This window comes from Lonchura striata, chromosome Z, assembly GCF_046129695.1.
Source record: "Lonchura striata isolate bLonStr1 chromosome Z, bLonStr1.mat, whole genome shotgun sequence".
NCBI classification, from domain to species: Eukaryota; Metazoa; Chordata; class Aves; order Passeriformes; family Estrildidae; genus Lonchura; species Lonchura striata.
This window is the reverse complement of record NC_134642.1, coordinates 55345810-55373717: the sequence shown is the minus strand read 5'-3', so window position 1 is coordinate 55373717 and position 27908 is coordinate 55345810. Positions and strand designations below refer to the sequence as shown.

At 37.5% G+C, this 27908-nt stretch overlaps 1 protein-coding gene across 1 annotated transcript in view; it reads left to right on the top strand.

Moving 5' to 3' along the window:
- The window catches only part of SRFBP1 (serum response factor binding protein 1), a 70295-nt gene that overhangs the window by 20751 nt on the left and 21636 nt on the right, over positions 1-27908 (top strand). The window contains exons 2-4 of the mRNA XM_021546254.2: positions 1101-1189; positions 2176-2248; positions 24278-24349. Of these exons, the coding sequence (XP_021401929.2) occupies positions 1101-1189; positions 2176-2248; positions 24278-24349 (234 nt within the window). The remainder of the gene's footprint in view (positions 1-1100; positions 1190-2175; positions 2249-24277; positions 24350-27908) is intronic.

The window sequence follows — 27908 nt, the reverse complement described above, 5'->3', positions numbered from 1 at the left end:
TTTTGATGTTATCACTGAGAAATTAGAATAGAAATCTGATGTAGAGAACTTTATTGAGAAAGAGGTGCCAACTTAAATTTGTAACTTACCCCACTGGATAAATTTAAGATCAATTAGGCTTTTGTCAGGAAGACTAATTTTTTTTCGTTTTGGTTGTGTTTTTGTTTGTTTTAGTATTTCATGTTATTCTAAGTTTAACTGTTAAATACAAAATTTTAATAGACATAGAATAAATAAGAGGCAAGATGAGTTGTAAAAATAAAGGATCACTACTGACTCCCTGTATCTGAAACATTCATCATTAGACAGCACCTGGGCTTAAGGTTTTCCATTATGGGATTTAACTGCAAAGGATTGGAAAGATTTCTTTGTTTGTCCTATCTGTCTAATAATAAGGAGAATTCTTTCTTTGCTATCGAGGTGAGAATTAAGACCAAAATAGCATTGCCAAATTTTCTTTGAAACTGCCTGGTATAAATTTGGGAACAGACTTGGAACATCCTACCTAGTGAGTAGGATGGCAGGTTGAGATAGACTGTAGTGAGTTAGAAACAAGTTGGATTTAAGTTTTCAACAAAAATAAATTCAAATATATAAAAAGAATTTAATATCTCAAATTCTTTTCCATAATAAATAATGTTTATTTTTGAGAGTCTTTCCTTAACACTTGAAGATGTTTAATAATGAAAATGCTTTTATGTGTTATGCACCAATGGACTTAATGTACTGCTGATGTTTAACTGGGACAAAAATAAGCTAAGTAAAGGCAAAAGGTGAGACATTGCAAACTGCTAGCTCAGTCTAGCTCTAAGAATAATATTAAAGTATGGCAAGTTAGGACTGTCTTGTCTTCTATTTAGACCTCAGGCACATTATTAGACATTGTTATTCTTCCTCTGATGTTTATGGAAGCAGTTTGATTTTAATGGAAATCTGCATTAATTTTAAATTATATTTTCTTAGTAGGGAAATGCACTCTATTTTCAAATTATTTCTCTTTGTCAAACTACTTTCTGAAATTTAAGTCAGTGTAATAAATGTGTTGTGTATAGAACATAATCAATGAAAACAGTTTATAATGTCTTTGATATTTCTCACAGGTTGTGAAGATGAGAAAAGATGTGAAGAAGGCCAGAGTTCTCACTATTCGGAGACTAACCAGACACATTAGGAAATTAAAATCGAAAAGGTCAGTTTTAAATAATAGTGTTTTGTGGTTATAAATAAGGAAGTATTTTAATTGTTTTCACAAAAATGGAAAAATTGGAGAAAAAATGTACTACATTTAAAACTTAAGACACTAAAACACATACTTGTCTTATTTTAACATCATTTTAGACTAAAAATACTGAGTAAAAGGAGTTTTATGAAGCAGAATTGGGGTGACTTTTTTTAATGGGATTTAGTGTATTGGAAGGTAGTCTGAATCAGTTACAGAACCTTTTACAGCACATCTGAATGTATCAGATTTCATATTTTATGCTAGTCTGATTTTGAATTTAAGTTGCACTAAGTTTTCTCACTGTAGTTGTCTTCAGGATTGTTTAGCAAAAAATACTTCATTTGCATAGATACACAGATCATACTTGATTTTTAGTAATTACTATTAATTACTTCTTACATGAACTGCTTAAACAGTATATGTAGATTATGTTTTTAAAGATTAATGGCCTGAAATAACTTAGCATGTGTCTTGACGGTGTGAGATACATCTGTTACTGTGTTCATACTGTAAATTGAGGATACTCCACAATTTTAGCAAATTGTCCAAAATAAGAAGCAAGTCCAATAAACTTCCATATTTAAATATTACAGATCTTAAAATATAAATATATTTGAGACGCTGGTGTCACCTATTCTTGATACGAATTGTGGTTTTGTATTTTCTGACACAGTAACATTTGTTTTTCACATTGTTCTGCTAAATCCTCAGTGTTTCCTGTTCTTTTCAGTATAGCAAAAGCATTAGGCTGTGTTCAGCTCTTTGCTAAAATGTTAAAATGTTCATTTGCCAATAAGGGATTATGTTTATGCACCATTTTGTGATATATATATATATTTTTTTTTTTTTTTTTTTTTTTTTTTTTTTTTTTTTTTTGCTACTTAGTATTGCCAGAGAGGAAATAAAGTAACTAAACTGAGATTTTTTAAAATAAAGATAGACTTCACTTGCAGGGGTTCAGAAGACTTGAAATTAAAGAACAAGAAACGGGTTGAGAGATTAATAGAAGAAATCCATGCCATGAAGGTAATGCCATGTTTAGATAATTCAATATTAGAGACGGTTATTTAAAATAGTCTGTTTTCTGTGGCTTCATTACTGAAACTTTTAAGTATTTTCAGAGTAAGCTTGAACATTAAGAGCTAGCAAATTTTATTTGCATTTGTCAAGGTATTAAACAATTTGAGGTCTTAAGCTTTCCAGGCTAGATGTGATTTTGCTTAGCAGTGTGTGGTGTTTGAAGTTTTTACTGTAACAGTTAAAGCACAGAACTTGAAGTTCTTGTGCCACTCAGGAAAGGCTTCATTGACCAATTTGGATGTTCTTTGTGCCGGACTGATCAAGTAGAATCAGAGGGATTTTTACCTTAATACTTCCAGGAAGAGTCTTCATAAACCAGCAAAGGGGAAAAGAAAATGGGCAGCACTGCTCAATCACCATGACAGTAATATTGGGGCATTCTGCAGTACTGACTTGCCATCAGTCATAAGCTTGGTCTTGTATTTGCTCCTTTTTCTCTTCCCTAATTTTTTAATTTTTTTTTTTTTAATGCCAAGTATGTGTGTCTCAGATAAGAGAATGATGAAGTGATCAGGTGTGCTGGAGCACTGAGCTCAGAAGCCCATGTTTTTTATGGGGCTTTTTTGAATGTTCTTAAGAGGCTTTCACTACAAGATTTGCTCTGCACAAATTTACTAGGAGTCTTTGTTTTGTCCACACTGGGCTTCTCCTGTCAGGTTCAGCTCATGCAGACATCTTAAAGCTTGCTAGCACTCAGGACTGTACTGGCCAAGTACATTCAAGTGTTGCCTCAGTTGGCATAAACATACAAGGCTTGTAAGTGATAGCTTTAAGAGTGGCTGTCAGGAGGACAGATCGATAGTCTAGAAAACTGAAGGCAAATTTTGCTCTGAAATAGTTTATAGAAAGAGAAGAGTCCTCAAATTAAGCAATTGAGAAGGAAGAACTGTTCTGCTTCTTGGGTAGATAGCTAGTGAATGCACTTGGTTATCTGAAATTTTAAGTGCTGTAAGTTGACTTTATTGTTAAAACAATGCATCTTAATATTTAATAGGGAAAAGGTTTGTTTACTTGGAGATTTTTAGACTTTAAAAATGCACAAGGTGATATTTAACAGCTGTACAGTACATTTGTTTCTTAAATGAAAATCTCCTGTTTCTTATTAATCACTACCTAAAAGGCAGTAGTTGTATATGTATTTTTTTCAACCACTGTTGATTTCTGTACTAACAGAGATTTTTGGAGTTGACGTAGAAATATTCCTCATTCAGCATGGAAAAAGTAGAAAAGATGGCTTTCACACAAACTGGTAATGCTCTGTCAGATGACTGGAAGATTTTATATTGGTGAAACCTCACTCCCAGTAGCCTTTTGTCCTAAATTATTGATACTAAGATTTATAAAAAACACCTTCACATAACTCAAATTATGAACTTAGGAATTTTAAGGAAAGATTGGACACAATAGAAATAGAAAGTGACCTATAAAGTTGCAGTTTAGAGCAACTAAGGTTTGAGTTATTCTGGATTATTTTAACAGTTTTAGTGTGTGAATCTCAAACACAAGTCAGAGGAAATTCAAAATCCTTTCAAAATTGATGGATTGTGTGCAGGATGTAGCAGTATTTCATGTTCTGTTAACATCAAGAAGTTGTCCATGAACTTCTCCTCATGTATTTTTGTAAGAAATAATGTGTCTTCTCTCTTACTGAATGATTAGTCTTGAGGAGCAGCAAACTAGAAAGAACACAAAAAATCCAACAAAATAATTACAGCAGCCAAAGTGGTGTGCAACCAGAAAATGGATGCACCAGAGTCTGATAGTGTGTGTATTTTAAGGATAAAAAGGTTTTTGAAGTAGTAGCTTAAAACTTCTGGAAATTTATTGGTTGGAGGCCTAAAGGCTTTCTGTAGGTTGAATAAAATAGTGCAGTTTTTTTCCTAGCTCTCCCCAGTTGCCAAAGTTGTGGTTTGACACTGGCTAAGCACCAGGCAGCCACGAGAAAAACTATTCACTCATATTCCTCTGCTACAGTTGAACAGAGGAAGCAGAGAGAAAAACTGAAGGGCTCATGTGTTGAGATAAGGATTAGGCGAAAACACTCCAAGAGCAAAACAGGCACAAATTTTTGAAAAGGTATAAAGAAAAGAATTTTTTTTCTTTATAGTAGAAAAAGTTTTTAACAGAATTAAAAGAGGTTGATACAAACTAAAATAAACCTTGATTACGCTTTCCTCCCTCCAGCCTCTCCTTCTTTTCCACTGACACTACAGGTGTGGGAATTTTGGTGAGTTTTTCACTTGAAATCCTTCTTCAATTTGCTTAGGGAGAAGAGTGTTTTCTGTTATGCCGTGGGGTCCTTCCCATGGGAGACAGTTCTCTGTGAACTTTTCCAGCGTGGTTCTAATTTTCAGCAGCAGCAGTCCTGCCCAGCCTGCTGTAACGTGAATCCCTCTCCCAGGCAAAACAGTCTTCCCAAACTACATGGTTTGGGTCATTTTAGTTCATGGGGTGTATGTAAGGCTTTTAAGGGTAAGCTGCTCGGGTTTGGAAGCAAGGTTCCTCTATCTGGAAACAAGGGTCTGCTCTCTCTTAGACTACAGCTTTTTAGCATGCACCTGCTCCAGCATGAGCATCTTTCTTCATGGACTGCGAATGGATCTCTGAATCGCCCCCATGCACTTCATGAATTACCAGGAAACAGTTTGTTGTATTATAGTCTTCACCACAGCTTGCAGAAGAATCTCAGCTCTGACATATAGGGCATCTCCTCTTCCTCCCTTCTTTCACCAACCTTAGTGTTGCCATGTTGTTCTCCTCATGTGCCCTCACCTTTCCTTTTTGCTGACTTGGAAGAAAATTGTTGTCAGTAGGTTTGTTTGTTCTCAAGTTCTATCAGTTGAAAAGTTCTTACAGGGTTTTGCAGCACTGAAAGATTGATCTCGTGTGGGCTCTGCATCAGGGAATTGCTCATTATGCCCCTTGCTGTCGGACACATGAGCCCTGCTGGCAGCGCATGGGCTGTGCTGGCACCATTCTTTGTGTGGGGAGCCAAAAAGGAGAAGCCACTGTTGGTGCCTCTGCCCTTCTGCCTGGAGCATGGCTGGCTAAAAGCACCGAAGCAGGCAAAGTTCACTGCAAGCTGTCCTGAGATGGCGTGCTGCATGGCCTTGGCAGCTGCTTGCAGCACCGGGATGGCCCTGGCACCTCCCCACCTCTCGGAAGAAGAGGAAGGACTTGAGTGTGTTTTTTGCCTTCTTAAATAAGTCATTGCAGAGGTGTTACCAACTTCTCTAATTGGGTCAAAACATGTCTGTCATCAGAGCCTTAAGGGATGGGCTTTGCTGGGCATTGTAGAAGCTTTGAGGAGCTTCTCTCAGAAGCCACTAAAAGCCATTGTGTTAAACCAGTGCATAAAGATGCCTCTTTAAAAACATCAGTCCCTTTTCTTCCATTGTCAAGGACAGACCCAGAGTTCCTTTCTACTTATCATATATGCAGAAGGAAAACAAAAAAGCCACCTGAGGAGTTTGCACCTTTGGCAGCAAAGTCTTTGGAAGGACTTCATGTATTCTGATGACCTGAGAAGGCATTATTGGTGGATTCCATTTTACAGGGAGTTGGATTCAGTCTCAGGGAAGAAAGACTGAAATTCTGCAACCTTGACACAGTTGTCTGTTTACTGAAGTTTTTAATGCAATGGCTTAAGTTTCTCTTATTCAGGAAAAAAATCTAATGATTTGGAATCCTAATCAGGGAGAATTCTTTGCTTTCTTAAGAGCTATGTTTCTCATTTCAGCTGCCTGTAAACTCACAGCCTGCAGCTCAGTGGGACTTTTCTGAATGAAATAAATTTCAATATCAGTTACAAGATTTTAACTTCTCTTTCTAGATATTTTTTAAGTTTTAACTTTGTTTCTTTAACTCCTCTTTCTAGTTTGTATCTGTACCAACTACAGTCTGATGCAACAAGAAAGACAAAATGCTTGCTGTTACTAACACTTGTAATACTAACTCTCAGGGATGCTGTTTGCCTGTCCTGAAGTAAATTCTGAACAGACTGTGCTGACATAATATCACTTTAAACACGCTGTTTCCTAGGAGTGAGATGGTAAAGGATGCTTTTACTTTTTAAGTTTAATAGAGTGCGTCCATGTCTTTTTTTTTTTTAATAGGCTCTGCATAGTCACTAATGCACAGTTCTGCATATATATTGAAAATCTATGAAGTGTTGGTGCTAGGCTGTGTTGAGAAGCCTTTTGTTACTTGAATTTGCAAATAGTGTATATTGTATTATTGTTAGAATGACATTTTAATATTTTATTTTCTATATTTTCATTGTTAGAACTGAAGAATAAGAAAATCTTAACTGGCAAATACAAATAGAAGTGTCTCAGGCACAACAATCAGAAGTAAACATTGTGAGGAATGAGAGCAGTTAAAAGTTCCAGCTACCTGGATGCAGGAACTGGGTTAATTGGTTGCAGGAGTTCTCCAAATTATTGGAATAATATGCTGGTTTTTGAGTTCTTCAGTTTTCATTTTTCCAAAACTTATAAATATTATTCCAGAATTCACAAAAGATGGGGGAAAAGAATGGTATGATCCTTTCTAGAGATCTATGAGATATAAAATTGTGTATTGGTACAGAGATTCCTTTATTTGTTTGTCAGGCTTGATGAGACTATCAAAATGGATTAATTATCCATGGTAGAGTACTACTTTCCATATCTAAGAAGCTATTATTGTTTTTAAAGTTTCTTGACACAAAAATAGCGGATTGTCTAGTGATTTCTTAGCAATTGGTAGCTTACCTTGAGCTGTTGGAATTTCTTGGCTGAAAGAAGATCTTAATATAATTGTTTCTTTACTATGTGTCTAGGAGTACTTTTGCCTTTATCTTGCAACAAAAATCTTGTCATGATATAGCAAGATGTTGCTGTATCATGTTTGGGGGATGTCCATTGAAGAAATACGGACAAAAGGCAATTTGCAGTGCTTGAAGGAAAAATGCTTTCCATTTGTCAGGAATGAGCAGCAGTTGGCTTCAACCATTTTCAAGTGTCTTGGAAATACATGTTCTCTATCCTGAAAAATCACTGGAAAAACAGATTAGTTAATACAATGAAGGTTTTTTAGTACACTTAAACCACAATATTTATCACAGAATAATGAATTTAGTACAAGACATACAGGAAAAAATAATGCTTTACATTATTTTCTTAGTTTTATATTCTAGCAAGATGTTAAGAGAGTAGACTTGAATATGAACTTCATTACTAAGGTTTTGAAAGCCAAATTATTTTATTAAAGTAGAACCTCATTTTGAAGGATGTCACACTCATTGTCCTTGGAACAACAGTCATTCAATTTCCTGAAAGCAATAGGTGCAGAATAGTAGTAAGGTTGAGGACAGGGCTGGGTAACTGATGATTTTTGTAGTAGGTCAGCTTAAGGAATTTGGTAGTTCTTTCTTCTAGTCTGGCCTTTTTTCATGGAATTTCAATATCCTAAAATATCAGGCTTTTTCATAAATCTTAGTAATTTTCTTCTATCAATAGTGTGTTCTTTCTTGATTAATGGTTTCATCTTCTGCAACCTGGCTTTTGGTTAACATCTCACTGTAAAATTGTCTTAAGTCAGAGTGAAAACAAATGCATGTTTTTGCTTTTTCTTTCTCCTGGCATGTGTTTCCAATAGGCTTGCATATTTTCTTTTAAAATAGATAGCAAACATTCATCCTAATGTTGTAGAATCTTTAACCTTTAAAAGTTTAGTAAGAGTAATGGGAATTGCTTAAACTTCAGTGTAGTTAGTCTAGGAATAGTCTGTCTTGGTTTGAAAAGACAGGAGTCTGTGAAGGAAAGCAAAAGCTTCCTGTGAATTGGAAAAGGTAAACCCCATCCCTCCAAATTACCACAATTTCAAAATTAAAAGGCTCTCAGGCAAAGATATGGGAATGGGAATAACAGTTCTTTACTAGGAAAAAACTAAATAGAAATTTTTAAAAAGTGTAATTAGTACAAACAAAATTAGTGATAGAGTCAGAAACCTGACACCCTGAGGAGTCAGGGTGTTGGTAATAGTCCAGTTAAATGGTGGCTGCTCCTCCTGGAGTGGCAGATGAAATGCTGCTGAAGTGGTGATCTGTAGAAGGGTGTAGTTTTCTCTGAAGGTCTGGTGATGGAGTAGATAGTCCTGGTCTTCCTCTGGGGATCCAGCAGAGAAGAGGCTGCTCCTCTGGGAATCCAGCAGAGAGGCTGCCCTGATGTCCCAAAAATTGCTGATTTTATGCAGGTGGGGGTGCTTGGCTCCTCCCTCTGGCTGGAGCATCTCACAGTGGGATGATATAACTTTACCAGTCATGCAGTGAGTCATTTAATGGTCCATTAACAGAAGATATCTCCCCGAGGGAGACGTTGTTCTTGGAAGAGATAAGAAAACTGCCCAACCTCCAACAGATGTCAAATAGAATTCATGCTTATCTTACAAGCCAGGACACAGTCTTTAATGCATCTCAACAAAAGGCAGGGGCAGGGGTGGTTCAGCTTCTGCAATGGTGTGGGCCAGATGCCACTTATAGACAATTTCAGGGAAGGAAGAAGGGGTAGAACTTAAAGTTATTCAGCCCTCCTTCAGTGGAGCAGTCCAGATCCTTGCTCTGGTGCAGGTATCTGACTTTCTATCCATGCATGATGCATTCTTGTACAGTAACGCAGGAATCGTGGGACTTTGAGTGGCAGATACAGCCACATGTGCATTGCACAGGCATGGATGTGCAAGGAGTCAGGCACTATTCAGAAACACAAAAGCTTGCTGCTTGTGCTCTCAACAACACATTCTTTGTTGCCAGTGGCAGTTCATGGCTGTTCTGGACAATGTATGCCTTAAAAAAAGACTTACCTTTTTTTTTTTGTTAAAAAACTGCATATTAATTCAGTGGCTATCTAAAATTATGTCAAGGTTGAAGCAAAAACTCTCCTAAGTAGGGAACCCAATTTGAAGACCACTTAACATAATGGAGAAGGTGGTGTGGATAAACAGTGCCCAAACACAAACAGGAAGCCCACCAAAGTGGCAGCAAGAACAAACAGCCTGTGTGGAATGTAGAAGACAATGCTGATGATGTGCAGAGATTATTTTAGTAAATACAAAATTCTGATGGGTTTTCAATTAGTGAGGAATTGTGACGTTCTGCATGAATGGATTCTGTAGGTACACTGCAGCAGAAGTAAAGGCTAAACAAAAATAATAGTCCACAGCTCAGTGTGGAGATATGAAAAAAGGTGAGCTATTTAATCTTTTTTAATAGGTGAATAAGAATGGGGAAGGAACGCCTCATCATGAGCCTACTTGTCTCCTCAATGTACCCACTTTACTTGAATATTCTTACTTTATAGGCTTTTTTGATTCTCAAAATAGTGACATGGCAGGTTGCTATAATCACTTAATCACTGGATGAGTTATGTTATTAATCTTCATAGCATTTCGTACTCCTTTCACTGATACATTGCTTCTGTTCATATTTATGCTAAAATGAGCAACTCCATATTTAATATTCTTAACTGTTTTTGTAAGCTAGTCCCCTGGTTGTTTCTCTTGCAGGGTGAAATTACGTTGAATGAGCAATCTTAGCATGAGAATACTGTAGAATACAATACTTTTTTTTCTAGATAGCAAGCATAAAAGAATACTTAAAATTGTAAGACAGAAAGAAAAGTTAGTGTAGGATCTTGTACCATACAGTTTTAATTTGAAGGAAAAAAAATAGCTGACAGTCATTCTTACTGTTTTATTACATTATGATAGCAGAAGTTCTCTGGCTTTTTTAATATAATGAAATACTGTCCTGGATTACAAAAAAATGGGCTGGATTTCTTAAAAATGAAAGTCAGTAAGAATGTCATCAACTTCATTTTGCAAACTTAATTGTTGACAAGATACTTCAATAGAAGTAGCTATCATGGTTTTTTTCTTATGCATTAGATTCTTAGATACATAGTCATAACAGATCACGAGGGCAGCTTTTTTTTGTGGATTTGAGGCAACTTAAGGAAAATATTAAAGTACATTCTAAGTGCAGGTTAGAACTGTCTTAAAAGTACAGCTTGCAGATGGAGCTTTTTCTAATCAAGTCTTGCATGAGCATTTTACTCTCTCATTTTTTTGTAAGGATGCAGAATAAGCAATTTTCACTTTTTGAAAAAATAAGGCTTGCAGATAAGATTTCATAATTTTTCTGAATTCTGTGTATTTTCATTGTTTATTTTAATAGAGGCAACCTTTGCAATAACCATTAAAAAAAATTCACTCATATTCATTTATGCGAAAATTGACCAGTGACAGCCAAGCAAACCACTTACTGTTAATCGAAATAATGACAGAATTGTTGGCTTGTTTCTGCACTCATTTTGAAAAAATCTATGTGTATTTAAAATAGGTACTTTTTTTGTACTTTTGACTTCTTTCATCATCCCAACATGCATTTCACTTTGGGCCTTTTCTTTAATGTCTCCATAATTCATAAAAACCTGAAAAAGAAAAGAACATTTCTGTAAGTACTGCATACTTTTGCTTTATATTTTAATCATCCTGTGCTGAGGTATAGTAGTCATTGTGAGGTCTATGAGACAATTCTATTAATTTCTTGTTGTATACTAGCTGGTTTTTGTACTTAACTTCTGGAGAAGTGAAGGCTAGTATCTGCAATAATTATTGAATCTTAGTATGGTGGATAAATACTAAACTGTCTAAATATCCTTAATCAACCTTTCTTTTTTGTCCTCCTTGTGAAGAAATTTTCTGTAGAAATTAGATTTTCTGTTTTTCACAAATAGAAGTTCTTTAATATTGCAATACAGGTTTTATTCCTATGTCTTCTAACTGAAGAGTTTGTGGTCTGAGGGGAGAAGAATTTGGTGATTACTGTAAGTGTCTTTATAGTCACTTGGAAATTAATTAATTCAGAATGGCAACTGCAGCTGCTATGACTCTTTATTCCAACTGATGCTTTTGTGTGTAAAATCTTATTTCCCCCATGGCTGTCTCCTGCTTAAAAAAAAGAAAAAATGAAGTCTGTTTGAGAACATAATGCTGATACAAATATGACTTCAGTGCTGGACAGATATATTGGCACTGTTGTTTAGGTGAAGATTTAGTGAACACATGGATGAGTAGTAAGAGGTGGAATAATGGTAACTTTAGGAGATGAAAGTCATGCCTTGCAAATCAGTGGGAGATCTTTGAAAGAGTAAATGCATAGTACATATTGTTCATTTAGTCTTTATCTAGTTTTCTATTATAAAAAAAAGCTATTGTTCCGTTTTCACCAAAGCCTTTAGTGATTTTATGTGGCTTTAGTTTGGTTTTTCTTTTTTTAAAGCTGTCTATGCATATAAATTTTCTTCTTTTAGTCATGGAGTTAAACATAGTAAGTGAAAGAGAAGAATAAATGCTTGCCTTTTGTAGTGTTGGAAAGCTAATAGTGGAGTTTTAGTGCAGATCAGTGCTGGAAATTATTCAGAAAAAGTGAATGAATGACAGAGCTTGATGATTCCAGAACTTTGGGGTAGCGAAGATACTAATACTTAAAACATTGCAGAGTTGATCAACTGGACAGCTAAATGACTGAAGAAATTAAATGGTAATAAATGCTACTTCGCACTTGTGGTGGTGGTGAGAGTTACATTTCCAGTTCTTCATTTTTACTGAATTGAAAGAAATTGGCTTTTGCTGATACCACTAGGAGGTGGATATCAGTTACATACATATCTGTGAAAATGCTAGATTGCTCTTTCTTGTCTTCAAACAGAAGACAGTCTGTTCCTACTAAAATTATTTTACTGTATACTGCATAGGTCATCTTTGTGTATGTAAAAAGAAACCAAATAAACTAGTAAAAGTATAAAGAAGAGTTTCAAGAATGATCTTACATGGCACAGCATCTGTACAAGGGTAACAAAATCAGAAGAGGATTCTCCAGGATACAGGGTGAACTACTGATGTTGGAGTTTTATGCAGTTCACATATTTGTCTTGTGTACCAATATTTTCCTGAGGCGGTCTTAACTCTAGGAAAGGACAAAAACGAATTCATATTTTTCCTCTGTAGAGCTTGAAATAAGGACTGGAGGAGGAGTCATTTTCATGGAGACAGTGCATACTGGGAAAAGGAATGAAAACAGGAAGTTCTTTTTTTCCTGATGGTGTCTAATCTGTGAACTCTTATGCCCTGTGGAAGCAGACAAAGAGGTTGTGCATATTGGTCTGTGTATTCACGTGCTTCTGCTTCACGCTGCATCTCTCTGCATTCTTCTGTCCCTACTATTTGTTTCTGTTTCCGTCTCTTATTTCAAACCCGAACGTAGCGGGTGGGGGGTTATTACGCGGATTGCACCCATTTGTCAGTCACTATCTTGTTTGGGAGCGCTGTGAGCATCCAGCACGGCCTTTCGCTGGCTGCCTCGGTGGCGCCTTGCTGGCTCGCTGCTGCCGGGCGGGAGCGGCGGGCGCCGCGCCCTCACCTGGCGGGAAGCGCTGCCTGCCCGCCGCTCTCGCTGAGGCCGCGCTGCCGGCAGCTCCAACGCTGCTGGCTGCCGCGCCCAGTACCGCGGAGAGTAACTCAAAACCCCCGGCACTTCCAGCCAGCGCGGGGCTGCTTGGAAATATGTTAACCCTCAAGCCGCATGTGGTTGTTCTTTTAGTATTAGGAGAGCACTGTGGAACAAAGCGTGTCAGTTCGATGAAATTACAGATTGCGGTGCAAGTAAACACTGACATTCAGAACTAAGAGATGTTTGAAGAAAAGGGAGTACTCAAATAATTATAATTTTTGGCATCATGCTTGCTGTCCTTCTAAGCTTGTTTTACTTCTTTTTGTAATTTTTACGTGCTTGTAATTGTAGTTTACTTTCATAATACCTTCTACTTCTGAAATGATCACAAGATTGCAGACTTGCAAATTACTTTCTGTATGCTGTGGTGAAAACAGTGACCACTCTCTGAATGTGACTACTGAATCAGATGTGAACCTCCAAAATGAAACAATTCGTTTACTCTAATTGACAGAATAAAATGCCAAGTTCACAGTGTTCGTCTCAGTAGACTGATGTAATTGCTGGCATTTGACTTGCATACCTCTTGAAATATTAAATTAGTTTATAAACGTGGCAGAAAAGAGCAGCCTATACTTGCCAAGTGAAGTTTGGGTATTTTACAAGAGCTCAAGCAATTAGCCATGTTAAGTGTTCTTTGAGGGAGTTGTTTATTCATTTTGTTTTGTTATTAAAGCATGAATAAGTATTCTCTCCCTCAGCTGCTTGTTCGGCTTTTAGAAGAGGTTATGCAGCACAGAAGAATAAAGATATTTAGCTTGAGGAAGGTAATCATTTGTTACACAGCAAAACTGCTGTGTTTATGAGAATATGGTGTCAATTGGTTAGATGGGTATTTTTGAAACTTTAATTTTCCAGAAAACAATAAACCCATCAAACTATAAAATTTTTGTATTGTGAAACTTATTAGATGAAAATTCACAGGTTGACATTGAATTTCACTTGGATATAAACTGAGACAGCAATACTGTAGACATTTAGTAATGTTCAAAACTGGTGCCAGCAAAAGCCTGACACCAGTGTAGTTTATAAAAAGAACAATTGCTAGACAAGTTCTCCTTGAAGTACATTCTTAAATTCCCAATGATTAACTGTGATTTTGGAGTATTCTTTCTTTTTTTCTTTTTTTGACTGGTTGGTAATAGTTAATTTGCATCAAAATTAATTGTCCTTTACTCATCTAAAGTGAGATGATTCCTAAGCTTCTGATTTTTTTTGGGAAGTTGTATTCTGGTAATTTCCTCTAGTGACATCTTTAGTTGTGTTATTTTCAAATATGAATTAAATGTTACAATTTTTTTCTTAATCTGTTTTGTAGTATTTCTCTCCAAGTTGTTATTAGTCCAACAACATTGAAAATTAATGATTTCAAGAAAGATTAGTTTTTTATTTGAGATGTCTTATATGAAAATCAAAGACTGGTTAAAACAACATAGAATTCAATACAAGTTTTGAAAATAAAACACAGTAGATAAGACATGCAAAAACTACATTAAATGTCTTTGGTGCATCAGGAAAATTAGAAACTGTGGAACCATTTCTTCTTACGCTTTTCTTCGTCTTTGTAATACATATTAATAAGTTATTAATTAAAACCTCTATAATTACTTTTGAACATAATAGTAAATCTTAAACCCAAGTGATACAGGGGAAAGTATTTAAAATATAATTCACTTAACCATTCCTCCAATTAGAGAGAAAATGCCTTCATTTCTACTGGATAGACCTTCTGTTTTCAGTATATGGTGCTACAGAACCAAGGCATCCAGTCAGGTCACTGGCAGAAACTGTGTTAGCTGTACCAATGAAACAAATTTTTAAAAAATCCATAGAATACTTTTTCTTATTGTGCTTTTGCTTTGCTGTAGTTGTCTGTCCTTTATGATGCAGGTATGTACAGTAAAACTTGACTTCCACAGAAAGCTACATTTCTACATACATATATTTTCACACATTTTTCAGACTTGCTGCATTGACTGTAAGCTTAGCAAAGGCTAAGAAAAGTTAAGTCAAAGGCTTCTTGAAGTTATTTATTGAAAGAATATGTTGTTTCTGAATATGTGCAAACTTCTGAAGTACTATGTATTTAAGCACTATTAGATTCCTCTTTAAAATCTGTTAGTACTTATAAGTCTTTGATAATGAGAAGCTTCCACAACATGCAGAGCATTGCTAGTTGGAAAGACATTCCTACCCACATTGTAATGTGACATCTAATTTTCTTAGAATAAAGAGTGCATTAGTAATATGCCGATTTGTTTTGTTTCTATTGAGTGCACTTGTGCCTCATTAGACAGTCTTCACTTTGTCACTATATTGCATTCCATTAGATAAATAGGTCTTCTCAAATACACGCATGTGGGAAATAACACGCTCCAGCACGGTGTGGGTGGATGGAGGCAGAGATCCCTGAAGTTTGCTCTTGGGGAAAGAGGTTTATTGGGGGTGCAGAAGGGTCTGTGCCTCGTGCTCCCAGGCGCAGCACGTGGCCAGGCCTGAGAGGGTTGGGGAGGGGAGAGACAAAAGGAGGGCTTAGGAGAGGGGAAGCCCCAGGAGGGGAGGAAGTTCCAGGAGGGGGAAGAGGGGTTCCAAGAGGGCGCATGGCTCCTCGGAGCCCCCTTATCAGGGGCTCCTAGGTGGGCTGGGACAAGGCATGGGCCAATGGGGTTACAGACACTAATGTTTTAGGGGAAGGTACAGAGGTGTGGGATGAGCCATACATCTTTTGGGGGGTGGGATGGAACAGTCCATTTCACCCCAGGACTCATCCAGGGGCAGGAGCGACATCCAGCTAGCTGGGAGAACTGTTCTCAGCTGTATTATTTATGAACAATCATATTTATCTATCATTTGCAACACATGCGCCCCACAGTGGTTAGTTACTGTCTTTTATGGTCTCTTACCACACAGAGTCGTGTGTTTTTTAAGAAGATTAACATGTTAGCTGTACTTAGATTTTGTGTCCTTCTGTAATTTGAAAAGTAAGAATTTATGCCAGTGGGTCACCAAAGAAATCCTGAATATAGCTCCCAAAAGCAGATTCCTTTATTTTTTCTATCTGAAAGGTGTAGGGTCTGGCATAAATGTGCACCAATCTTGAAAATCCTCAATAATGTCTTGCCAGGAAGAATGGCAAGTCAAACTGACTGAGGCAGAGAGCTCTTTAACCTTAGTATGAGTAAATTAGGTAAAACTTGTTCTTTCTTTCTTTTCCGAAGATGTTTCTATCTTTTTTGAGTATTAAGAACAAATGGGTTTAATGGCATTTTATTTAAATCCAGCATTAACTGTGTCTTACTAGGCACAACAAGGCCCTTCCCTATGTGGTGTGATTGGATTGTGGTAACAGAGGGGAATTGAAGTGCTGAAGTTTCCCAGCTCATCCTCTGCCCTGAGCCCCAAGCGTGGTTCACCCAAAAACTCATCCCCATTTCAGCTGCATGTGCCAGCAAGTCATGTGACACTTTCAGGACAGGTGAGTGCAGGTTTTTGGTTTTTTCCCAATGGCAGTTAAAAAAACTAACAGGAAAGTTTTTAGTATGGAGATGCATAGGTATTTTACTAGATTCATGAAGGATTATAGTATTCTTAACAAGTGACTTGTCAGTCTTCATAATTTTCTGGACATCAGTCAGCTTCAGACCTATGACAGGCATGGCCCTAATAGCACCATCCTGAACTTCCTGTCAAATCAGTCTACCTCTCATGAGACTGTTACTGGCCCCCAATGGATTCTCCCCTGTGGATTAAAAACCTCAGTCCTTCTCAGCAGGAAACTGTTGGTAAATGTGTAATGCTTTCACATCCACAGATGTGTCTGCTGCAAAAGGAAGCAATTGCAGGTCTTTTTAGAATTGCTTTATAAAAACAATGAATGCAACATCTTAATGCTTATCCTGCCTGTTTCTTAGCACCAAGTAAAATAAATTGTGCAATTGCACCATTTGGGCATTCTTATGTTATCATTCAGCCGGGAGGATAAATTTTTACTGGGAGCTATCACTGTTGTAACATGCACAGCTTCTCTCACCGCGGTGGTGCCATGCTGGGCGGCGAGAGGGAAGAGAATGGGCGGCCGCTCCCCCTGCGAAGCTCTGCTGTCCCAGTTGTCAGCACGGGAACAGACAGAGGCGACATGGGTCTTGGGGGTGAACAGGATCGTTTCATTCAGTGAGCCCCAAGACCCCTCCTGGAGAGGACAAACAAAGGTTTTATAAAGGAACTCAAGAGGAGGGGTGCAGGAACAGCCAATGAGGGCAGGGCTGGGGAGGAGTCTAAGGGGGGACTAACATAGCACAAAGCTATCAGGGGAAACGGGAGTGCAATAATACAAAATAACCAATAGGATGCTGAGCCTCACTAAATAGACAGAGAATGCTCTGGAAGCAGGGGAGGAGGTTGGGAGGAGTGACAGGGAATGTTCTGGGGAAAGGGGCAGGGAAAGAGGATTGACAACTTGGAAAGGAGGGGGTTAGGGAACAGCTTGGGAAGATTGACAACTGGGGAAGGGAGGAGATTGGGGAGGGGGTTTGAACATACACAGAACAAATACCAAATTAAAGAAAAACACGCCACAACATATCACAGTCAGCAAAGCATTTTAAAACAAAAGTGAGCTCTCAGGTGAAAAATGCTTTACTGTAGAAGATGCAGTTGCAAACAAGTAGCAAGTCCAGTATTCTGAGTTTACCTATCATCAGAATACAGTTAGGGAAATTTGGGACAAATCAGTAGGCCTCTGGAAGGATTTTATGTAATTTATAGCTGATGGATAAAGATGAGAATGACCTGGATTGCCTGGATTCCATTGAGGAAAAAACTAAAGCCAAATAGAAGATGAAATTTCCAGGGCTAAGGCTATAGATTCTTTGCCTAGGATCAGACTTCTCTTCTTGTGCGATATTACCAAGGAAGATACTGCCTCCCATTTTATTCCTGTTTTAAAAGTTGTAGTTAAAAAATGAGAGCAAATACAAAAGTTATTTAGAGACCTTACATATCTTTAAACTTTTATTCTGTGGTAGATGAAGTTCAGGTTATCTAATTACTCAGAAGAGAGCTTGAGAGTTGTTTTACTAATAGTTTATAAACACTGGCAGTAAGTCAGACATCTACTTGAAAATGCTTAGCTTTGTCTGTGATAAAATTACATAGGGATTTTATAATAAAGCAGGTATGTCAATGTAGGACTGATTTGTTTAACAAACTTACTAACAAGCTTAAGCCACACTTTAAATAGACAATGTAATGTTTTACTTACCAGATAAAAATTTTTTATTGTGTTTGTTTTATCCAAGTTCTTATTCTGGTAGTACTTTCCACATTGGTTGTACATCTAGTAAAATGGGGACTTGAGGTGATAGACGTTTGGGATTTCTTTCTTTCTTTTTTTGTATAGGCCATTTACTTCGATGTGCTGGTCCACTAATGTGACTGACACTGAAAATTCTTGTGTGTGTATTTAGGTCACAGGTACTGACAAGGAATTTGGATTTGTAAACTGCTAGTGGAAGAAGGTATTCTTTTGCTTCATAATCAGTTTGATAATAATCACAGCACTGCATTTCTGGAAAACAATCCTTCGTAACTTTAAAAAAAATGTGCTCTTATAATGGATTTAGTTTCTTTTTGGAAGCTGGATAGGTTTTCAGATAAGATATGGCTGATTTATTTCACTACTTTGAAGATATCCCATTTTTGTTTATTTTCACAAGTAATACTTACTGATAAGTCTAAGACTACTTTTGTTCTGAATGACTGAAATACTGAACTTCTAAAGATTTAGGGGAGCAAATAGTACCAGAAGACATACAGGGATTAAATTGTAGGGGGGAAAAAAGCTGAAAAGGTGTTCTGGAATTTTTTTCTCTTATACCTTTCTCCTCACTAAGAAAACCTAGAAAAATGACAGAAGGTAGCAAAACCAGACTGAATGCTCTGGAAAAATTATAAGAAATTTTGTGAGGAAGTAGTCTCAAACACAGGTTTGAGAGTAAAGATTATGGTTATGTTTTAAAACTGAAAGTATATTAAATGAGTGGCAAACTATAGCTGAGATTTCACCAGAAATACGACTTTTGGTAAGGGTGTTCTGTTTCTATTTCTATATATCTTGATTACATATTTTTTGTAGAAGTTTCAACATTTTAAGATGAAAATCATCTTTTCATATGGAAGGACTTGAAACTTGCACAGCTAAGAAAATGTGAAAAAATAGTGATGATAAGTAGTGTATTTTATGATAAAGGTAAACAAAAAATACTAGTCAAAACAAATTTGAAATTGTGTTGTTTTTAGTAGTCTGAGGACTCTTAAATTGCTTCCACAGGCCACTGGCAGACTGGGTTTTTTTTCTGAGTCATCTAAAACTGCCTGAGGCAGCATAGCTGGGAATACATTTTGTATGAAAACTCTTGTATTTCTGAGATGTGTTGAAGCCTCATTTGACAGCAAGTTTTTTTGATTCTGTCTTCCAGAAGCTGTTCAATAAGTTACATTTCCATGCCTTTTAGGTTAGCACCTCTATCTTACTCAGTATCACTTGGATAAAGTGTCATATGAGCAGCCACAATCAATATAAACATGAAATTCTCTTTTCACATACTATTTACGCATGACATACTTCTCTTCAATATAGCCTTGTCTTTCTGTGTAAGACACTTATGGTTTATTAAAAAATATTATCTCTCAACATTACTATTCTAAGTTTCTGTAAGTATTGGTGTGAGCTTGCTGCCTCCAGTACTCTGTTCAGAGATGATTGCCTGCCCTACAACTACCCCTTCAAGTGCCCCAGGGCTCACTTTGTGCAGGCCAGGCCAGTCTTTGCCCACCCATAGTTACTTTTTCCTCAGATTTGGTGTTTCACTGTAACTTTGTATGCAATATTGCCTTCATATGCTATTAATAGTTAAGTTACTTTAGTACCTTGTAAGATATTCACCCGTGAAGTCTGCCCTGTATTCCACCTTTCCATGGAGCTTGTCTGGTTTTTGTGTAGCTCCACCCTAATGATCTGTGCAGCCACTGCAGCTTCTTGCCTTGTCTGTCACATCTAGTAGTCTTCTTATGTACAGTAGTTCTTCACATGTTTATTCATCTTAATCTCAGGCCAAGGCCTGGTCATCTGCCTGCAGCCAGGATCCAGCTGGCTGACAGGTCAGTTCTCCTGACATTGCTCCACTACCCACTGGAGCTGCTGCCTGGGCAGTGAATGACTGAAGGAGCATCACTCCCCACATTGTTCGAAAAATTGAGTCAGGCTGGTCCTACTGCTGCTATGCCTTTTACACCTCTTCCCAGTGTCATCTTGATATTTTTTTATTTTCTTACCTGTTTGTAATTTCACCTCTTTGTCCCCTGCCTGCAAGTGCTGTAAGGACTAGGTGCCAGCTGCTGAGGATATGGAGCGAGCAACCGGAGTCGGGGCAGGAGTGTAGGTGCCCCAAGCCTGTGGTGTCAGCAGCAGTGGGTGGGGGTCTCAGCTCCAGGCATAGGGGCAGTAACAGCATATGCACTGTCAGGGAGGACAGGCAGTGTGTGTCCTATGTGCATCTACAGGTGAGACTGGAGTGACTCAGACCAGTGAGGCTTTTGGCACATCTGGATTGGGCTGCTGGTCACAGCCTGTGTGTCTGTGCTACTGCTGATAGTACAGGCAGACTGTCTAATATTCAGGTGCTTTGACCCCGCATGTATGTCTCTTTGGCAGGTGCAGTTCACTAGCAAACCTCAAATTAGAGTAGCAGTGTGTGGGAGAAGGACTTTTTACAAGGCCATATAGTGATAGGACATGGGGTAATAGCTTTAAACTGAGATAAGTTAGGATTGGATATTAGGAAGAAATTCCTTACTGTGAGGGTGTTGAGGCACATAGTACTCAAAGCTGTGGATACCCCATGCCTGGGAATGTTCAAGGCTGGGTTGAGTGGGGCCCTGAGCAGCCTTGTCCTAGTGGAAAGTGTCCCTGTCCATGGCAGTGGTTGGAACTAGAGGATCTTTAAGGCCCCTTCTAACCATTCTGTGTTTCTATGGTTCTGTGATCTGAGAAGGGGTATCAGGTGGCCAGAGGGCCCTTGCTGGTGCCTGTAAGGTGAGAGTGTGGATCATCTACCTGCTGGTGACTTGCAGCCAGACAGCAAGTGGGAAGCCCATGAGAGGGGCACAAGAGCTATGGCCCAGGCTGAGGGGTATTAGATGGACAGAAGCATATGCTGTGTTGATATGAAGTATCCACAAGTGCTCATTTATTTGTGCATTTTGAGGGGGTGGGAGATGGCATGCTCTCAGTAATGAACTTCAGAAAAGAAGGAAGTGGTCTTGGCTAGCTCTACGAAGTTCATGTTAGTAAACATGAAAGCACTCATTAAAGTGCTACATGCTGCAAAACTGAGCTTCACTACTGGTTGAACCTGTCAATAAGAAAGCAACTCCTATATCTGTGGATGTGGGTGCCGCGCTCCTGCCCCAGATCCCTGGTCTCTCTAGCCCTGGCTAGCTCTTCCTGGGGTAAGAGTGGGCGGTGGAGACACCCTCCGCTGCTCCCGGATGGGGTTTAGAGGGTGCCTTCGTGGGTCCCTGGGCAGCGCAGGTAAGCCTCGTCGCAACAAAGAAAGGGCGGATCCAGCTGGGGGCCAAGTCCACTTTATTCGGGCCAACGGGCCAAACATACAGGAACAGCGCCAGCCAACTGGAACCCCGAGAGGGGTCTGACACTGGATTATAAACCTTTGGGGAGGGGTAAACCTTTAGGGAGGGATATCGGTGATCCAATGAGGAGAGGGGAAGGGAGTGGCTCCGGGATGGGGTGATCTGACCTGGTCCAATGGGGGGAGGATATGGGAGGGGCCCCAGGCCCTCGTCCAATCACTCGGTGCCCTGAGCAGAAGCTTCTAGATGGAGGGGAAGGAACACCGAGTGACAGACAAGGCACCTGGGAGGAGACAGGGGAATGACTTTGCACTTTCCAGAATGATGGACAAATACTGGAAAGGCGGGAAGGGGGGACCAGGCGGGAAAACAGGGAACAAACCAAGTGGTAATAGGGGTGTACAGGGACAAACCAATGGATAATACAGAAATATTAAAACATATAAATCGCACAACTCCACATGTGGGACAGACACCTCTGGATCTCTGGACACATAGGGCTGGGCTGCATCATCAGGGCAGGAGGAATCTCTGGGCTGACCTCAGAAATGCTGGAGGGGGCAATAATTTATAACATTCCTTAGCATCATTAGAAAGATGGTTGCATAACAGATAATAAATACTAAGATTTTTCTTGTCACTCAGGTGCACCTCAAAGTTGAGAAAACTGTACTGGTAAAAATACCACTATCACTTTTTTCCTATTTTATTGTCTGTTGCTGATGATTAATAGAAACAGAGTAAACATGTATTTATTACAGTAACTTGACTCATGTGACTATGTTTACAAAACCAAGGTTCTGTGGAAGAATATTTAAGTAAAAAATGCTTAGTTTGCCTTAAGTCTCGGAGAAGTGAAGGAGACTATTTATAAAGTTGGGGATTCAAGCCTGAATGGACGGTTCTTGGCCTCATTTTGTATCCTAGGCATTTCAGTGTGGCTTTAATGACTTCACATTCCAAAGTGTAATTCATTCTCCAGTATTGTTCGTGATTTTGCAATGTCGTGGGAATTCTACAGTATTGTCCTATCAAAATTAAACTTCTGACATTCTCATGGAGGGATCACTGAAGTTTGTCTGCCTCTGCCCTGAACCCTGTTGCAGCATTTAAATCCTAAGGAGGCAGGAAGTAGGCAGTTTTATTTGGGGGGAGGATCATAGGAATTATATTTTTTTGTGGTTTTGTTGTTTTTTTTTTTTTAATAATTCAACAGCTTGATTTAATAAATAGCATTGGGTTCCTGAGCTTCATTCATAACCCCTAACCTCCTATGTGACAGTAAGCATGTCACTTAACCAACGTGTCCTACTTTCACCATCTGTGAAACACTTTGGAAAGTGATGGAAAACTGCATCATAGGTCTTTTCCATCTCTATTAGGTCATCCAGCTGTTCATCTGCCAGTAAAAGATTGTTTCCTACATCTACCAGTGTTTTTCCAGTGTGGATCCTGTCCTCTAAGTGATTGTTCTTCCGCTAGTACCTCTGGGAGATAATTTTGCAGAGTTCTAGATCTCGTTGTCAGGAAGCTCTTCTGGCATTCACAGAAAGAGATTTTTTTGTTGTTGTTATTAATTTAACTGAGTTCTATTACTTTTTCCCCATTTGTAAATAATTGTTTAGTTATAAGTCATACGCAATTCATGATAAATAAAGAGACAAATTGCAAGTGTCTGTAAAGTACCTTATCTATACAAAGACAGAAAACATAAGGTTTTGAGATGCAAGGTATGACCTTTTATAAGAAGGTAAGCTACTTGGTTCTTCCTGAAATTATGTCTAAAGAAGTGTACAGACTGCTCCAGATTTACAACAGAAAAGGGATAGAATATGGAACTTAACAGTGGCATTAAAATGAAGGTATTTGAATAGGTTTCAAGAATGCTTAAGCAGGGAAAGAAAGAATTACAAATACGATATAGTTGTTGAACATGAAAGCTGTCAGAAGAACTAAGTTACTTTGTACAGAATTTTAGCTTTTCAAAATGTGTGGGTGTTATTTGGGTCTGGCATAAGAATAGCTAAACTGATTTTAAAATGCCTATCTGGGAAACTACTGGTATGTAACATGATTTTTTGTTGCACTTCCCTAGGAGGAAAATAATGTTCAATTAATTAATTTGATGAGGTTAGTAGAGCATTTTGTAACACAACCTACATAAAGCATGTGTCTTAAAATAGCAAGAAATCGTCATGAAGGCATGTTTCATAAAATATTCAGCTTTTAATAAAATCCACTTGTCCAGGATTTTTGTTCCTCTATTTCAGATGCCAATGCAAATGCTCAAGTCCAGGAATGCAAACTGCATGTTAGACAGTCTCTTTAGAAACTATATAGTATTTTTTTCATCTTAGCTTCATTTTCATTGTCTTTAACTTATATATTCATGTACATTGATAAGATGTGACTTCATCAGAAGATAAGTCAGGAATTGAAGGTCTTCCAAAGTTTATTTGTAGTACAACAATATGGGCAATTGAAATATTTCTGCAAATAAAAGCACTCATTCTGCATACTTTGCTGTTGAAAAATCCCTGTTGCCTTCAGCACTAGTATAAGAGATTAGGTATAAGGTAGTGTTTTGAAAAGGTCAATCAGTATAAATGTAGTGTTTACATACACACCAAAAAATTCACCATATAACAAACTGGTTTTTTTCCTTTAAGATATTAGGGAAGTGCCATTATTTGAATGTTTATAAGGAAGGTGAACCTTAGAAAGACTTCATATAGTGTGATCATAACAAAAATAAACTTATCTTTCATCTACAGGAAATAAAACCAGATGAAGTTACAAGACTTGCTCTTAGGACAGAAGTTAATTTTGAAAGTGTCTGCAAAAAGGTAAGACTTGCTGATTTCTGTTTTCCTTCCCCTGCTTCTCTGAGTGTGAAAAGGTTCATATGTGGGTGCAAGTACGTGGATTTGACACAGTGTGTTCTGTTCATTATATTGTATCTTCGTTGTAGATCTTCCTTTTCTGTGAAGGTTTACCCACTGGGACATTGCTACAGAAAAATTAATATCTAGCTAGTATGAATTGTCATTAATCAGGTGGGCTAGTCCAGAGTAACTAGAACAGAATACCAGGAAGCATAGTAGTGATTTCTTAGTCTTTATATTTAGATTTGTTTTGTTTATAGTATATATACATGATATAGTATAAATTCAATTAGTATAAATTAATTTTCAGTTAGTGGAAATAATCTAAGTAAGCTTTCAGCAATGGTTGGAAAAAGGTTCTCAATACTTTTAAATGCCGAGAGAAGTTCCCATGTGTAAACAAAACAGGACAAATATTAGCTGGAAATAAAGGTAGAATTCTAACACCCCTGTGATTCATTAGTTTCAATGTAATGTTTCTCTTGAAGCCTGCTGATAGTACAGTATCATATATTAACAGCCTAAATAGTGATGTCTGTCAGAGATTCAATGAAGACATAGAAGTGCAAAGAGACTCACTGAAATAAGCAGCTGAGGCTGAGAGCAGTCCTATTTCAAAGCATGTTACGTTTTTTATCTCAGAAAGCAATTCTGAGTTTAAAAATGTCAATACATGAAGTTTCATGGGTTTTTTCACTTTATTCATAATTCCTATGGGTGGTCCACTGAGGAAGGCTGAAAACTTGAAATGTTTGTTGTATACAGGGTAATTTTTAATGTAGAATTGGGTCATTCACTCCTGTAATGGCATCATTAGTTTATAATATAACTCTGCTGTTGTATATTACAGTCATGTGTGATGTAGTTCAGTTAATAGCATAGTGTGCAGCAAGTTTTTCAATGTTTTATGTCAGCAGAATTGAGTTAATAGGAAAATATCATAGGAATTTGGTATTTCTGGAGAAGTGTTTGGGTAGAAGCATCCTAACTGTTTTTCCTTTTCTTAGTGATAGAAGAGAGTAAGGAAAAGATCACAGATACACTGACATGAAGCTAAAAAGCATTCTTCTTTTAAATTTATTTGACCAGGATTTTCCAGTGTGAAGATGAGGCAGTCAGGAACTGGTTACTGTGATATTAAAAATTGGGCAGACACGAAGTATGTGAGGACATGTGGAGAGGGATTTCATTCTTGAAGAGGCATGCTAAATTCAGTGACATTTTGTCACTTAATCATAGGAAATTCTTCTGCCAAGATTTCAAATTCTTCAGGCTTACGCTGATTTCGTAAAGTGAAGGAGTACCAAAATGAAATTATGGATGCTATTTTTTAACGGAGTCTGTAGGTTTACAGTTGGAATTTTATTTTATAAGGTGGCAATTGAAAAGAATGCTGAAGGAATTTAATCTTACTTTCACCCCATTATTTTTTATATATTCATAGTCATGACTGATTATGTGCTTCTCATAATTACTTAAAGTGTTAAAATAGGCTTTAATTTAGCTTTAATTCTTGAAAATGTGTAACATCTTGAGTTGTTTTGGGGTTTTGATCTGTTGTCATTTCTGTTACTTTCTGCTGGTGGTCCTGTTTTTCCAGGGAATGGAAGTCTGTTAATCTCACAGTTTTTCGTGGATGAAACTTACATTTCAGATCACGCTGACTGATGGATGCTGATGCTTTTTTAAATCTGTAGAGGATTTTTAACCACACTGGTGTAGAAGACTATGTACAATATGTATCATAACTTCACTGCTCGCTTTTGGTTGGCCATAGCATATCCCCAGCTAAAGAAGGCATACTTTCTGTGCTTAAACAGAAGTTAATTCCCCAATATTTTATTTCTTATTTTCCCATAGTTAGTCATTAAACATACAATAAACAAAATTCTGATTTTCTATCTAGCAATATTCTGTAGTCTCATGAAATACAGACCACACTGTTTACCTTTTGATTAACTTAAGTTTCAAAATATTTGAAGGAAAACATCCTGTGGCTGTTTTCATTTTCAGAATAGGTTTGTTTTCATTGACAAAAGGCAATCTGCTTTTAATTCACTGTGGAATGCTGAATATTAGTTTTGCTTAGTGGTCATGTAGTAAAGATACTTTTTTAATTGCTTCTGCTCACTGAGCTTTTATGTTCCATTACTGTTTCCCAACCTTTTTCAGAATAAATTAAGCATTCTTTTCTGTTTAAAAAGAGTTAGTATATATTTCCGTCAAGTACAATAAAATTGTGCTAAGTGTTTAGCAGGTAGCAGTTTAATGGGAGTTACTGTGATTTAGATTTCTATATGGCTGTATTGATATTAAGCAGATCATATTTGTCTAATTGCAGAGGGTGTTGGCAAGAGCCACCAGCACCATGACACAAGACTTTTTAGAAAAGCATTGCAAGAAGCAGCTGGAACAATTCTTTGTGTATGTTTGCTGAAGTATTTTTAATCCATTTGAATATTGCTGCAGCTAGCACCGTTGTTACCAACGGTGACAAATCCTATGTAAACGGTGATAAATCGTATTGTAAAAACTGTGATAAATGTTACCATGCAACTTTGACTAGGCTTTATATTGTTTGTTCTATTTACAGTTGTTGAAGAACAGAACCTGTATTTTGTAGCTTTTCTCCAAGTCCTTGTGCACTTTTTGTACCAAGTTCTGCATTGTGTGCCACAAATATATTCGACAGACATTAGAAGAATTAGAAAAACATGTCATAGAGCTCATATTTTAAATTCACATTTGCAGCTGTGATGGCATTTTGAACTGTGGCACACAGCATATATTCCTGCAGTGTATGGGAAGCTTGATTCATCAGTGTTGTGCTCCAGGAAATAAATTGGAAGCTAGTCCTAATAATGCTGTTCATTACAAGCAGAAATTTGAACTGAACACTGGCAAAGTCTTAACTGTTATCTTCAGCTTGTTGCTAAGAGAGATTTAGGGTAATTCAGATAGGCGAAGATAGGCAGGATAATTAAGTTAATATGAATTAATGTTTTTCCAGTAAAATGAAATTATAATCTGGGCTGTTTCCTCAGGAAAATAGGACATTGGTCCACCTGCAAACATATTCTTCATAACTATAGTTAGTTTTGTTGCCTTTGCTAGCAGATGTTGCCTAACTTACTGTAGCATCTCATTTAGATTTTCTCCCAGTAAGTCTTTGGTGTATAGCACATAAGGAAGAAATCCCTCTGTTTTAATCACTTGAGAATGACAAAGTTCCAGCATAATGGAACTGTGCTTACAAGCAGTGATATGTCATCTTGTCTTAAGTCAAAATACTTCTCATTTTTTCTAAAGAATAAACTCTATGTGTTTCAAAATTCAGCAACTCTCTGATTTGGGGAGCAGGGTTGAAACAGAAATTAACTATTGTATTTTACTTTGAGTGAAGAATAGAGTAACAATATACATTATGATCAGAGATTGGATTAAGCATGTGTTTCTGACTTGCAGAACAAGCATTCATAGATGATAAATACCACTTACATTTTTTGCTTCCAGATGCAAT